Below are 13,157 nucleotides of genomic sequence, written 5' to 3' on the forward strand. Positions count from 1 at the left end.
TTTCATTCCAGAGTGGGTGTGCTTGTTTCACTTTAGTTTTTATTGTTTCATTGTTTTTAGTTTAGTTTAATTTTGATTAGTTTCAGTGTTATTTTTTTATTATATGTTGCCAGGCAGACAGTGAATTTCACCCTTAACATAACAGGTTAAAAAACATTAGTCATTTTAACATAAATAAAATAAAATGACCCTCATGATGGTGTTATGTGTTCTTCATCCATTATAGTAGATCTTATTTGCTGGATAGGAAAAGGTATTCCCTGTGTCTACATTAAATGTCACAATGCTAAAAAAAAAGTTGTTCAGTTTGGGTTTATTTTTCAATTTGAGTCTGGGTCGGATGGACTGGAGCTATTTAATTGAACCTGAGGGTCAAAAATACACCAATACATAATATTTTTTTCTCTTTTGAATGCCCAAAGGAACATGCCAATTTCATCAATGTAAATGAGTAAAGGGAAAGTCTATATTGACTTTACTGTAGAACAACCAGGACAGTGAGTAATTGCTGCTGATTAATAATTGTTGATGTAGGAAAAAGCCAAAGGCAGGTTGTTGATGTATAAACTGCAGTCTGAGTGAACTGCTTTGCAAGATGCATGAATGATGGGTGCATTTATTGACTGAAACACACAGATAAAATAGTTCCAGTTGAATATCTTTATTGTTATAAAAGGCAAATTTTAATTAAATATACCAATTCAAAGCAAACACATCAGTTTACCTGGCATGTATGCACTGTGGGAGAGAACCAGAGCACCCGTAGTAAGTGTTAACCCCAGAGTCACCATGCTGCCCAAAGGGTGAAGGTAACCAACCTCAAAACATCTGGAACATGTCCAACACATGTGTTTATCAATGTGTAGTCACTAAAATATGTGCTGGTTCACAGTTTCTCATATTTTGTGCACCTCCTTTCATTATAATGTAGTTTCAGGGGGTACAGGTCCACCTCCCCAGCCACCCAATTGGCCCACTACTTCCCGGGCTCTGTGGGGATGGGTCCTTTCAGAGCTTAATCACAAAGTGAACAAGTGCAGATACTGTTGACAATCAGGGAGCACATGCAGAACACACACAATACACACAAAGAAAAATACAAAGCTACAAACACTTACTGCTCACTGTCAGCTGAAATATCACCACTGACACATGCTGCTAATGCTCATATCACCTCTTAATACTGCCTCTTATGTCATTATTCAATAATATTTTATTTTTCTATTTCATCAAAACATTGTAGACCTTTAGTTTTTGAAATACTTTTGCTTCTGCTTTTAGTACTACTATTACTGGCACTGCTGCTACCACTGGTAGTACAAGTACTCGCTGTAATGACTCAGTAACAGAAAGAATAGGGCTTCAGGAGGGTCTAACCCACTCTAACCCTAACCCTCTGACAATGCTCCATCCACATACATGTTTCTTTTGTTCAGAATGAAATGGAAACAGGTCTGGAGCTAAAAATTGATTTGATCCAGCTCTTTATGTCTCATATTAATGAACCAGAGAAACCAGCTGGGAGCAAAGCAGCTAAATCAAAGTGTGTTCTCCAAGGTTGAGCCACAAGAGATCAGCAGACCACAGGTTGTTAAGTGCTCATACAAGCTCCATTACAGGAACCGCAACATTAATAACTTCAGATCATATGAAAACTTCAGACCTGTGAACTGCTGACCTCTTGTGGCTGAAATGAGTCTTACATTGTATTACGTTCAAATGAAATGTGGTTTAACATGGGTAAATGAGCTGTCATTATATTAACATGTAGCCTAATTTATATGTAGGAAAACCAGTTGGAATGGAATATTGTCCTTGACCCTCCTAAAGTCCTTTTCTTCTGCCAGAAAAGTCAAAATGATTTATTTTTTTTGTTTCTCAAACAATGTAAAGAAGGAAAATAAAGATTTGGAGACTCTCCTGTATACATACTGGTGGATTGGTCACATCTTTGTCTTTCATATCTTCTGTTTGGAGAGATTAGATAGATGAACGTCAAGAGAAAAAAGCAAACGTGTGTGGATGTGCAGGGTGTGGTGGCGTGGAGCAGCCACCATTACTAACCTGTTTAAAGCACTAAACCATCTGAACTGGTTGCTCTGCTGGTAAACTGGTTCTACTGACTACTGACAGAAAGAAAGGCCTTCAGGAGGGTCTAACCCTCCCTAACCCTCTGACAATGCTCCATCCAAATATATTCCCCTGATGTTCACACACTAGTTTAACAAACTAACACTGCTGTATAGATTCTGGAAATGTATTTTACCTGCTCATCAATGTATATACTGAGATGTAAATCATTTAGGTATTATTAATTACTTAATTAATTACTAATTCAAAAGGATCTGGAACATTGCCAAAGACCCTCTTGAAGCCCTTTCCTGTTTTATATATATGTAAGGATAGGGCAGCTGATTTGACATATTTTTAATATTTGAAACAAATCTCATGAAAAGACCAAAACCAACAACATATTAGTCCGTCTCTCAATACTGTCTGACCTCTGACTTAACAATGAGTCACAGTTTCATTTTGAAAAAGCTGTGTACTGTAGTGTTTAACAAACATCACTCGAACAACAGGGACTATTTTCAGCGTCACATTAATACACATTTTGTGCACTAGTGAGTATTTCTGGCAGCAGGACGGAGTGTGTCTGGACTGACTCAAAAGAACTATAGTGTGTGTGTTACATGTCTCCCAGTGATGCTGTCTCACTCATTGATGTGTTTCAATAATTGTTGGACAACAATGCCACAGAGATCTAATGTATAAAGACTTTGGACAATACTTGTCTTCACTCACTGTTGGTTTGATCACCAGGCTCCTTTAAGATTTTTACCCAAAATACAGTTGGAAGAGTGCCCATACAAGCGTGGTAGAATTAGAAATATGTTTACATCAACTGTTAGTCACAGAAGTAAAAGAAGAAAATGATTTTAAGAGGGTCTAACCCACCCTAACCCTAACCCTAACCCTAACCCTTTGGAAATGTTCCATCCAAATACAACAAACAAACAATAATAACGTAAAACTGATCTAGAAAGGCTTTCAGTTGGTTTCTTTATTTCTTTTTTTCTTTTACACTTCTTTTCATTGATTCTATGAATGAAGTTAGTTGCTACACTAACCTTTACTCACTCAATATACAGCCTAACGGTCCACCGGTTCTGGCTCTGGAGCCGATCTGCTGACTGCATTGGGTCCATGACCAAAGCGTCTCATGCACGGCTCTTTTCTCCCTCAGCGAGAAATGTGCCTTAAATCTTACTAGCTTTGATTTGGAATACTCTACATTATTGAGGACATTCAGATAAACGATGCTGTAGGGTAGTCAAGAAATCAAACTGAGTAAAGGAGGCACAAAGCCTCTGTTCCAACATCTAAATGACCTACAAACATGTTTTATGCTAAAAATGTCAGCTAATCAACCTCTAAACTACATAAAACATTCAGCTGCTGCACAACAAGCGCTCCTGGTGTGAAAAGTTTCCTGTGCACATTAAAACTGCGATGGAGCCATAGCACAACCTGCTGCAGCCAGATCAGTGGACATTGAGCACAAGTCTTTTTTTGTTTTGTAGAATTTTTGTTTTAATACGATTTTATAATAAAGCAAAGTATTGAATGGAAATTAAAGATATGGAAGTCTTGTTATGCTCAGTAACAGTAAGAGAAGTAAAGGGCTTTAGGAGGGACTAACCTCCCTAACCCTGACCCTGTGGAAATGTTCCATTCAAATACATGCTTCTCTCTCTTTCACCCCAACTGGCTGAGACAGACGACCACCCACCTAGAGCCGAAGGATCTGTCCTAGGTTTCTGCCTTTTAACAGGCAGTTTTTCCTTGCCCTTGTCGCCAAGTGTCTTGCTCATGGTGGTACTGTTGGGTCTCTGTAAATAATGTTTTAAAGAGTTCGGTCTAGACCTGCTCTATTTGAAAAGTGTCCTGAGATAACTTCTGTTATGAATTGGCGCTATACAAATAAAATTTAATTGACTTGAATTGAATTGAAAATATATACTTAACTTATCAATACACACTAGCTTTTGTTAGTTTTAAAAGAAGAAATAAGAAGAGTTTAAAGGCTTATAATTACTTATCTAAACTTATCTATAGACTTATCTATAACCCAATCGTATCACTTATCTGTAACCTAATCAAATTGCTTTCATTACTAATACGTCTGACAGTTATTTCCTTGATTAAACAATGAATAGTTTGGTCTATAAAATGCCAGAAAACAGTGAAAACTTGTCATCATATTTGAGTCTAAAGTGACGATGTCAAATGATGCAAAAAAGAAAAACTGTAAATCCTCACATTTGAGAAAGAAGAACCAGGGAACATTTGGCATTTTACTTTAAAACAACAGATTAATCAATATAATTGAAACAGTTGCCCACTAATTTTCTGCCATCGACTCATTGATTAGTCATCAAAACTTTGCAACTCAATGGATGGCTGACATTTTAAAAGAAAGACCAACACAGACCTCCTGGTCTCTGGAGCCCTCTCCATTCGCCCATAGGTGTTCAATTGATTCACATCATTTTCATTCTCATCAAATTCAATGATCCTTCATGTTCTGTATGAAAGCATCTGTATTTGTCATGTTTCATTCATTCAGGTTTTTCCTGTAATTTGCGACTATATTTATATCCCTGACTTATCATTACTTATTTATAACTTACACTTATTACTATATCTATATCCCTAACTTATCACTAGACATTTCTTCATTTTTTTTTTTTTTTTTGAAGGAGGAAAAGAAAGAGAAAGAAGCCAATAATTATACTGTACCTGCTGATGCAACAGTCCCCGGCCCTTTACCTGTGAGGGGTCTTACATCTCCGGACTGAGTGAAGAATAGTTTCACCGTGCAAACAGGTGGAACCCAATGGAGCACGCGCACAGAGGGTGTGGGCCCACTGAACACAACCTCAACTGCAAAGTACCCCTCACTCAGCCGGCAGGGTCTCATGTGCTGCTCCCTCTGTCTCCTCCTCCTCCTCCTCCTCCTCCTCCTCCTCCTCTCCCAAGCCTGTTGGAGAGATGGACAGAGGAGAGAAAGGAAGAAACTGCTCAAACTAGTTCAGTAAGAAGAATGAGAAAGTCGTGTGGGCTGAGAGAGAGTGTGGAGGCCACTCTGCCAACAGAAACCACTCACAGTCCTCTTTCAGGCAGCCTCTAGAGCTTGACGCTGTGGGCCAGAGCTGGCCTGCTGGGGCCTGGAGCTCCTCTCTGGCTGGACAGGGATCACCTGCGAGCCAGAGGTGGAGGGCTGGGAGCTGAAGCTCCTCTCACTGTTGCGTGATCTTTGACCTGCACGCTCCTCGTGGGCTCCAGGGCTGTTCTCCTGCTCCCTCTTCCTCTTGTTGCCGTCCTGTTAGACAGATGGAGAGAAGGAAAAAAGAAGGAAATAGGTTAACCTTGTTCAGTTAAATCTCTTTCAGACTGGTGCAGTAGAGTTGGATCAATCTATAACTGAATGTATTATCAAGATAGGACAGAGGAGTAACTAATATCATTGATCTGTGATGTTCACTCCAGGAGTTACTTCTGTGGTGTACTCACACTCCCTCAGTTTGTCTCGTCCAGATAAGGATTTCCTACATTTCCCAGGAAGTCAATATCAGCTCTGTCTTTTCCAATTGATGTTAAATATTATTGGCTAGTTTGTGCAACTTTCTAGTTGTTGTAATTGATAACATTAACTCATTTCATTTTGTAACAACGTGTGTATCAGTGGCTTATAACAGTATTATATAGTATAAAAAAAGTTTGTTTTTTTTTGCTATAGTATATATCACTTGACAATGAACCCTGTTAAATCTTTTTAAAACAACAACAAAAAAAAGGTTTTAAAGAATGTGTTTTTTTCAGCGGATTCATATACTTACCTTGTCCATGTCAAGAAGAGAAACAGCTAGTGGTCAGCGCTGGTCCTTGCTCTGGTTGTGGTCATGGTTGATGGTTGGTGTCTCCTTCCCTGGCTTCGCCGCTCTTTAAGTGACGCTTCCTATATATGAATGCCACACCCCCACCTGCTGAGCCGGTGTTTACACTATTTATTTATTTTAATCAGTGTTTTCATAAAAAAAATTTTAAAAAAGATTTACACTTGGGTTTAATCAAGGGGTCACATTATTTACATTTTCTTATTAATTGCCAATAAACTCAACTTGACACATCCTTTAAAACCCTTTATAGTATTAACAAGCTGTTATTATACAACATGAGTGTGTAACCTTTGAAGCTGAAAAGCCTAAATTCATGGATTAAGTGCAACTATAAGCAGCTGTTAGGAGCAGAGCCTTTGTAAGTCTGAAAGTGTTTTTTGTACATAATCTCTATGAACACATCATTTCCAGATACATTATATATATGTCAGCAGAAGAGGCACCAGATACTGTACAGAGTATTTCTATGGACATATACCTTAAATGTATAATGTTCAAGTTTTTATATGACCATGATGGTACATACTGTTACACACTGATACTGTTTAAATGTTAATATATCCAAAACAGTGACAAGTTACATTTTATTATAAGGAAGACGTTACTATACAGGCTCGAATGTCAGCAGATCGGCTCCGGAGCCAGAACATAAAGGTTAGTGTAGCAACTAACTTCATTCATAAAATCAATGAAAAGAAGTGTAAAAGAAAGAATACCTAATTGATTTACATCTCAGTATATTCATTGATGAGCAGGTATAAAATACATTTCCAGAATCTATACAGCAGTGTAAGTTTGTTAAACTAGTGTGTGAACATCAGGGACATATATTTGGATGGAACATTGTCAGAGAGCTGATCTGCTCCAGCAGTTGTCACACCACTGACTGAAAAGCTATGACAGCTTTTAAATCTACCAATTAAACTATACAAATACAAATGTTGGCTGCACACATTTTAGGTAACACTGTAAGAGCTGCATACGTGAGAAAATGTTTATTGGGAAAATATGAATAGATGGGAAAATAAGTAAAATTCTCCATATGTAGGAAATATATAAACTATGAGCATTATAATCTGTTCCCATTATCATTACCATGTGAACAGCATTCTTCCACTTGAGAAATTGGTTGAGTTAATGTTGGGTCTTAAGGGGTTAAAGATAGTACTTTTTGAAAAGATGAATCTAGTTCATGTTACCTGCGTCACAGAGCGTCCTCTCCATCCAGGTTTGTTGACGTAAGAATAAATGAAAGCTCATAAACCACAGCATCATCATGAAGTCATTTTATGCAAAACCAGTCACCTTTCTCATTCCACTCAAACACCCAACATTTTTATTTTCAGATTTTTTTAAAAACACGTGTGGCTCTCAAACAGATGTCATGTTCTCGTGTATGCTTCTCCAGCGTCCTCCTAACAGAACGAGGAGTCGACTGAGGTTGTTGTATGCATTGTTGATAGATTTTTCCATTTGTTAACAAACTTGTGAATGATAGCTCTCAAAATATTTTTTAAAAAGGATGCAACATACAAAACTTAAAAGCAGGAAAAAACTGTAAAAAGTACTAATTTTTATAAAGTATGTACTTCTCTTCCCTTCACATAAACATTCACCAAGACATAAATACAAGTTGCTGTCACACAAGGGATTTGAAACTGTTATATGGTGAGAAGATATCACGTTACCACACTAGACAGGATTGGGTTTGTTCTAGAGGCTGTTTTTTAAAAATTGGATCTACTCGTCTGTGTTGGTCCACTGTGAGTGTAAAGAGCCCACATCAGGATGAAACTAGATTTAAAGCTGCTCAGGTAGGGAGGGACTTATAAAAAATCCACATGTGGGCATCAATTCCACTCAAGAAGCAGCAGTCCCTCTCTGTTGTCAGCTTTATCTGCAGTTTCTATCAAACCAAACTGTACTTACAATTTAGTTACAATTTCTATGACAGTGCAACTTGTACAACTTAACTAATGCGTGAATATTGGTAGATAACTGTAAAGGTTATCAAACAAAGGTTTCATTAATCCTTAAGAAAATGTTCTAATTATTTATTTCTAATACGAGTAGCTAGAGGAAAAATGGGCTCTTTCCTTGAAATAACTTCTGCATTTAAACCCAAGGATTGTCCTTATCAATGAAACTACTAATTTTCTAGACCTGCAAACCAGGGTAAATAATCTGATCATTATTGTCTTGATTAATTGTTTAGTCGATAAAATGTTGGGCCATAGTAGAAATATGTCCGTCACATTCCAAAGGCCCAAGGTGACGCCAACCAGTAAGTGATTCTGTTCACTGTGACAGAAAACAGAGGAAAGCAGAAACACCATAGAATGTCTGACATTTTCTTTGAGCAATATCAACTAAAATAAAGGTTTTATTTGACCCTCAATATATCAGTTGGTATTGTTCTTTGGTGTGTGTATTTCTGAACACAATCAATCAAATTACAACAGTGAATGTGGGGCTTTCTGGGCTCCTGGGGGCCCCATGGTAGTTGTTATGCCCTGCTGTTAATCCAGCCTTAATTTTTCACATAAAGTGTTTTCCCCTTATGAAATTCTCCGAGGAAGCTGATAGAATAAATAGAGCATGTGTCTACACTACATACAGTATCACTAACCTCAATCAAACTGTTAACATTACCCCCTCGTCTCAGAACACCCTGAGTGCTTCACATGTACACGCATGAGTCATCAGTCAAGTATTCTACATTTGGTCCAGGCGAGCTAGAAAACAGGAATCCATGCTTCGTCTCTCGACGATCAGAGCTCGTCGTGGCGCAGCGGCTCCTGGCTGGGCTGGATGAAGACGCCCTCCATGGAGCGCCACCAGTTGTGCTGGTTGGGAGAGCTCATGCCGTGGACCTCACGCTGGCCGCGGATGGGGTGGCCGTACTGCTCACCGGTCACACTCAGGAAAACGTCGGTGCCCACGTGCTTAAAGCGCACGGCCTCGTCACGCTCCCAGTGGTCGCCGTCGCACTGCACTGACCACACGTCCAGGTCATCGCCCTCGCCGCTCTCTCCAAAAGCGCTGACCTCCTGCAGACAGGTAGAGGAAAAGAAAAAGATTTGTACAGTTGTCAGTAAGTGTGCAGAGCTAAACCAATGTGAATGTATCTACATATTGTTTGTATCAAAGTCTCATATAGTCTCTGTGCCACAGAACTCCAAATACAAGAACAGTGTGTGTACCACTGTCTGACCTGGTTATTAGACAGGGGCGAGCTGAAGTGGTGTGTGTGGAGATTTCGGCCAGTCTTCATGTGTGTGATGCGGATGGTCTGACCACACTTGATGGCTGTCCCACGCTGACATGGGCGGTTGGGCTTCCCACGAATCTGCCAATAACTGTTGGCATCATCTGCATTCTCCACTCCGGTTACAGACTGCTGTCCACTGCCTGCACACACACACACGCACACACACACACAGACACGATCTATTTAGCATGTCAGATTGAAGAACTCTAGTTATCCCGATGCATGTCGAGGTATCCTTGAGTAAGATACTGAACCCCGAATTGCTCCCAATGCTGTGCATCGGTGTGAATGTGTATGAATGAGTTAGTTTCTGTTAGATGGATGCCCATTTAGTAATTGAGCTTCATAATAACATAATAATGAAGTATTTCCTCTTTATAAAGTTGCTTTTAAAAACAAAAACTTTTTGCAGTTTAGTGGTAAAGTTTAATGATGGGAAATAAAGATACAAATAAGGTTAGTGTTTTGAAACTGCAGGTCTCAATTAGTTGAGGGTAGAAACCACAATCAGCTTATGGGGACTCTAAATACAGTCATGTGACTTTGGATGAACGTACATCAAAGTGTTAACTTACTATCACACACCATCAAAGTTGTTGTTCTGCACCAGAAGATTCAGCAGGTGTGTGATAAAGTATATTAGCAAGTCAACTTTCATATTGCACCTAATTTATTACAGAAATATAATGTGTTGTTAACGGTCTTGTTAGTTAGGAATATTTGATGTTTTCGGTCATTATTAGTGGAATGTTATCAGCCAGTTCTGCAGTGTCAGCGCTCTGTGTTTTCCTGTGTGGGTGGAGGCTGATTTGCCTTCAGACTGTTCCTGTATCACTTTCAGGCCCTCTACTTGAAAAAAGTACACGTCTCTTATCTCCACCTTTAGTGGGTGTCAGCAAAACACGTTAGTGTGTGAATATACTGTACGTGAACAGATATACAGCTTTGCCTGTTAGATACAGGGAGTAATAATACACCGCTACAATTAGTTAATTTATCAATTAGTTTTGAACTATTAAATTAATTTGATAATTGATTAATTGTTTGGAGTCATTTTTTTTTAGAAAAACTGTCCAAATTCTCTGATTTCAGCTTCTCCAATGTGAATATTTTCTAAATAAAATAAAAACAAGACATTTGAGGACGTTATCTTGGGCTTTGGGAAACAGTGATCACCATTTTTCACCATTTCCTGACATTTAGTGGACAAAACAACTGAAGGATTAACTGAAAAAATGATCCACAGATTCATCGATAATGAAAATAGTCATTAGTTAAAGCCCTGGACAGTAGAGCTTCACAAGTTCCAAGTTAGAACAAGCAGACAGAAGAGATACAGCAGTTCAGGTGGATTACCTTTCCAAATAATGATTCTTGTGGGGAAATTAGGTCATTGCAGTGGTAAATGGTAACAGGAGAAGATGGAAGGCCAGTGGAGTAAATGAGAGGACTACAAACACATGACCAGGAAATGAGCAGATGCAAGATGGGAAAATGAAATACAGAACTAACAGAGGAACACAAAACAGCAGGATTAACAGAACTGCAAAATAAAAGTGAATAAATAGTCATTTTTATCATTATGGTAATTATAACCATGGCGTGGAGGAGATGTATATATGAACAGAACATCTCTCCAAGAATATGTAGTGTGACATAAGAAGACAGTCAAGAGAGCAGTTATCCCAATCGAATCTCAATCTAAGGCATGATATTCAACTTGCTACAGTATTAACTTTATAATGTGCTTTACTTTGACAGGTTTGACAGGAAGTCCGGTGGTTTACATTTTTGAAGAATTGACACCGGCATAAAAGACAAACTAATATATTTAAATTCATTCCTGAGGAGAAACTATTGGTATATTTTATATAGAGACATACAGTTGACACATTTGATTCTCTGGACTAAAAATTGAACTGGTTGCTTAGCTGACATCCTGTCATTAGGTTTTGGGGGAAAACAATGCCAAACTGCATTGACAGAAATGACAATTGAATATTTTTTCTGCTTCACATCAAGAGAAAAAACCCTGAGAGATTACCTAATACATTTCAAAAATGTGTAGTAACTCTTGTTAATTTCGTCGTGGGACAAGGATGTTTGTATCGATTCAATTTGAAGTTATAGCATTTGTTTACCACCTGTCATTCCCACAGTGCTCTTCCGTCCCGGTAGACCGCAGTGGGCGGCGGCTGTCGTGAGCCGGTGTCAGATAACGATACCGGTTGACGTTTTAAGAAATACACAACTGCTTACTAAATCTTCTTAATGCCGAATCCACCACCAAGTCCAAACATAAGAGGCCTTGCGTTTAGTATGAGTCGTGGTTTGTGTTATGTTTGCACATGAGCAAGGCAATTTTAATTCGTCTGAATTTTTAATGAAGTTCAACATTCCGTCCTCTAAACACCAACAACCAACAACCAACGGGTTGTTGGTTGTTGGTTGTTGTCGCGGGCTTTAAAGCTCATGTGTGTGAATGGAAGTACAGACAGACTATAGGCTACTCGAGTGAAGTTACCTGAGCCATATTTGACATCGTGGGAGTGCAGGCGGACGTTGTGTCTGGTGTTGAGCAGCTTGACCAGCGAGCCGCAGGTCACATAGTTGAGCTCCGACTCTCTTCCTTCACAGTTTGACCACAGCAGCACAAACAGCAGAGATCTGACAAAAACATGGACAGCGTGAATTATCTCCATCTTTGTGTCTCTGTTCGCAGACACTGAGGAGGATGAACAGTCACTTTCAAACGTTACTGCTGGGTTCAACCAATCACAGCTTGACAAGTCCTAAAATACGGAACTAAAAGTCGATACGTGATTGGTTAAAGTACGTGTATGTGCGGTCATGGTTGTGGCAAGTGGGAAGCCGGAAGTGGGGATCTGATATTTATGACTAATATTTCAGCATCCAATTGTACTGTATGGTGTTAATGTAGCAGCAATGAAATGATCGAGAAGAAGAGAGATTATGCATAAAGTACTCTTTTAACATCAAAAGCAGATGCACTGTGTTCAGAAAGAAAGCTGGAAACAATGTGAAATGACAGGTAAAAGAAAAAAACAGGTAGAGAATGAAATGTAGTGTTGATGCCACATACATTCAGTGTATATATCCAGGAAAAGAAAGTTAAAGAAACAGTTGATCTCCAAGAAAACATGTTTGATTTCCATTAAGCCCAGAGTCAAATCAGAACATTACCAGTTTGATGAATGTACATCCTAGAGACAGGTCAGGGGTTTAGTGCACCAGCTTAGTTGCTAATCATAACAACTAAACCAAGAACTCGGATGGGACAATACATGATATAATTGCGTATCACAATAAGAAGCACTCAGATAAATTTATAGTGGTGTGTTTCCATTATCGTGATAATTGGCTTGAAATGGCTGTCTAGCTCGCCAGCACTCAGTCCTAAATTGATTTTCCTTATTTATTTTGAACAAGGGGACAAGAGGGAGCCCACATCTTTACAGTCATTCCATTCATCCTAATCCTGTCACCATGTGACCCAAAAAAAGCTAAACAATTTGTATTAAAATAGTATAGATTCCAAAATAAACAACAGGGAGATGAGGTGCCTGTCGGTGAAGGTAAAGTGAGTCCAGTATGTTTTGGTGCCATTTTAAAAGTATGAAGTATATTTTCATGATTGATGATGATAATATCGTATATCGCAGTTATTTTGGCCAAGATAATTGTGACATAAAATGTTTATATTGTCCCATGCACATTAGTAATGTAATCCATTGGATTACAAAAAGGAATTTATTCTAATCTGAATACTTATACAAAAGAAATAGACACACCCACAAAAGTTTAGTTCAGATAATCAATTTTTACATTCAAGTGTTTCTTCACAGCTTTCTGTGGTGCACAAAATAGTCATCTTCTCATGGCTGAGAAAAACAATAAAAAGC

General features: G+C 38.6%; 1 protein-coding gene across 1 annotated transcript; it reads right to left on the minus strand.

Annotated features, from left to right (window-relative positions):
- Window positions 1–7,234: 7,234 nt before the first annotated feature.
- Window positions 7,235–12,010, minus strand: sdf2l1 (stromal cell-derived factor 2-like 1). The gene is made up of 3 exons (XM_051422173.1): window positions 11,759–12,010; window positions 9,178–9,374; window positions 7,235–9,013 (listed from the first exon to the last, which is right to left on the minus strand). The coding sequence occupies exons 1-3, from the start codon at window positions 11,934–11,936 to the stop codon at window positions 8,735–8,737; spliced, it is 654 nt and encodes a 217-aa protein (XP_051278133.1). The 5' UTR covers window positions 11,937–12,010; the 3' UTR covers window positions 7,235–8,734.
- Window positions 12,011–13,157: the final 1,147 nt, after the last annotated feature.

This window comes from Dicentrarchus labrax, unplaced genomic scaffold, assembly GCF_905237075.1.
Source record: "Dicentrarchus labrax unplaced genomic scaffold, dlabrax2021, whole genome shotgun sequence".
In the NCBI taxonomy this organism is placed as follows: domain Eukaryota; kingdom Metazoa; phylum Chordata; class Actinopteri; family Moronidae; genus Dicentrarchus; species Dicentrarchus labrax.

What these genes read in the sequence shown, in the direction of transcription:
- sdf2l1 (XM_051422173.1), bottom strand. Translation starts at nt 11,936, where the DNA reads ATGGAGATAATTCACGCTGTCCATGTTTTTGTCAGATCTCTGCTGTTT. An exon ending in CGATGTCAAATATGGCTCAG is followed by an intron (nt 9,375 to 11,758) that starts GTAACTTCACTC and finishes GTGTGTGTGCAG; the next exon opens with GCAGTGGACAGCAGTCTGTA. An exon ending in CGCCCCTGTCTAATAACCAG is followed by an intron (nt 9,014 to 9,177) that starts GTCAGACAGTGG and finishes ACCTGTCTGCAG; the next exon opens with GAGGTCAGCGCTTTTGGAGA.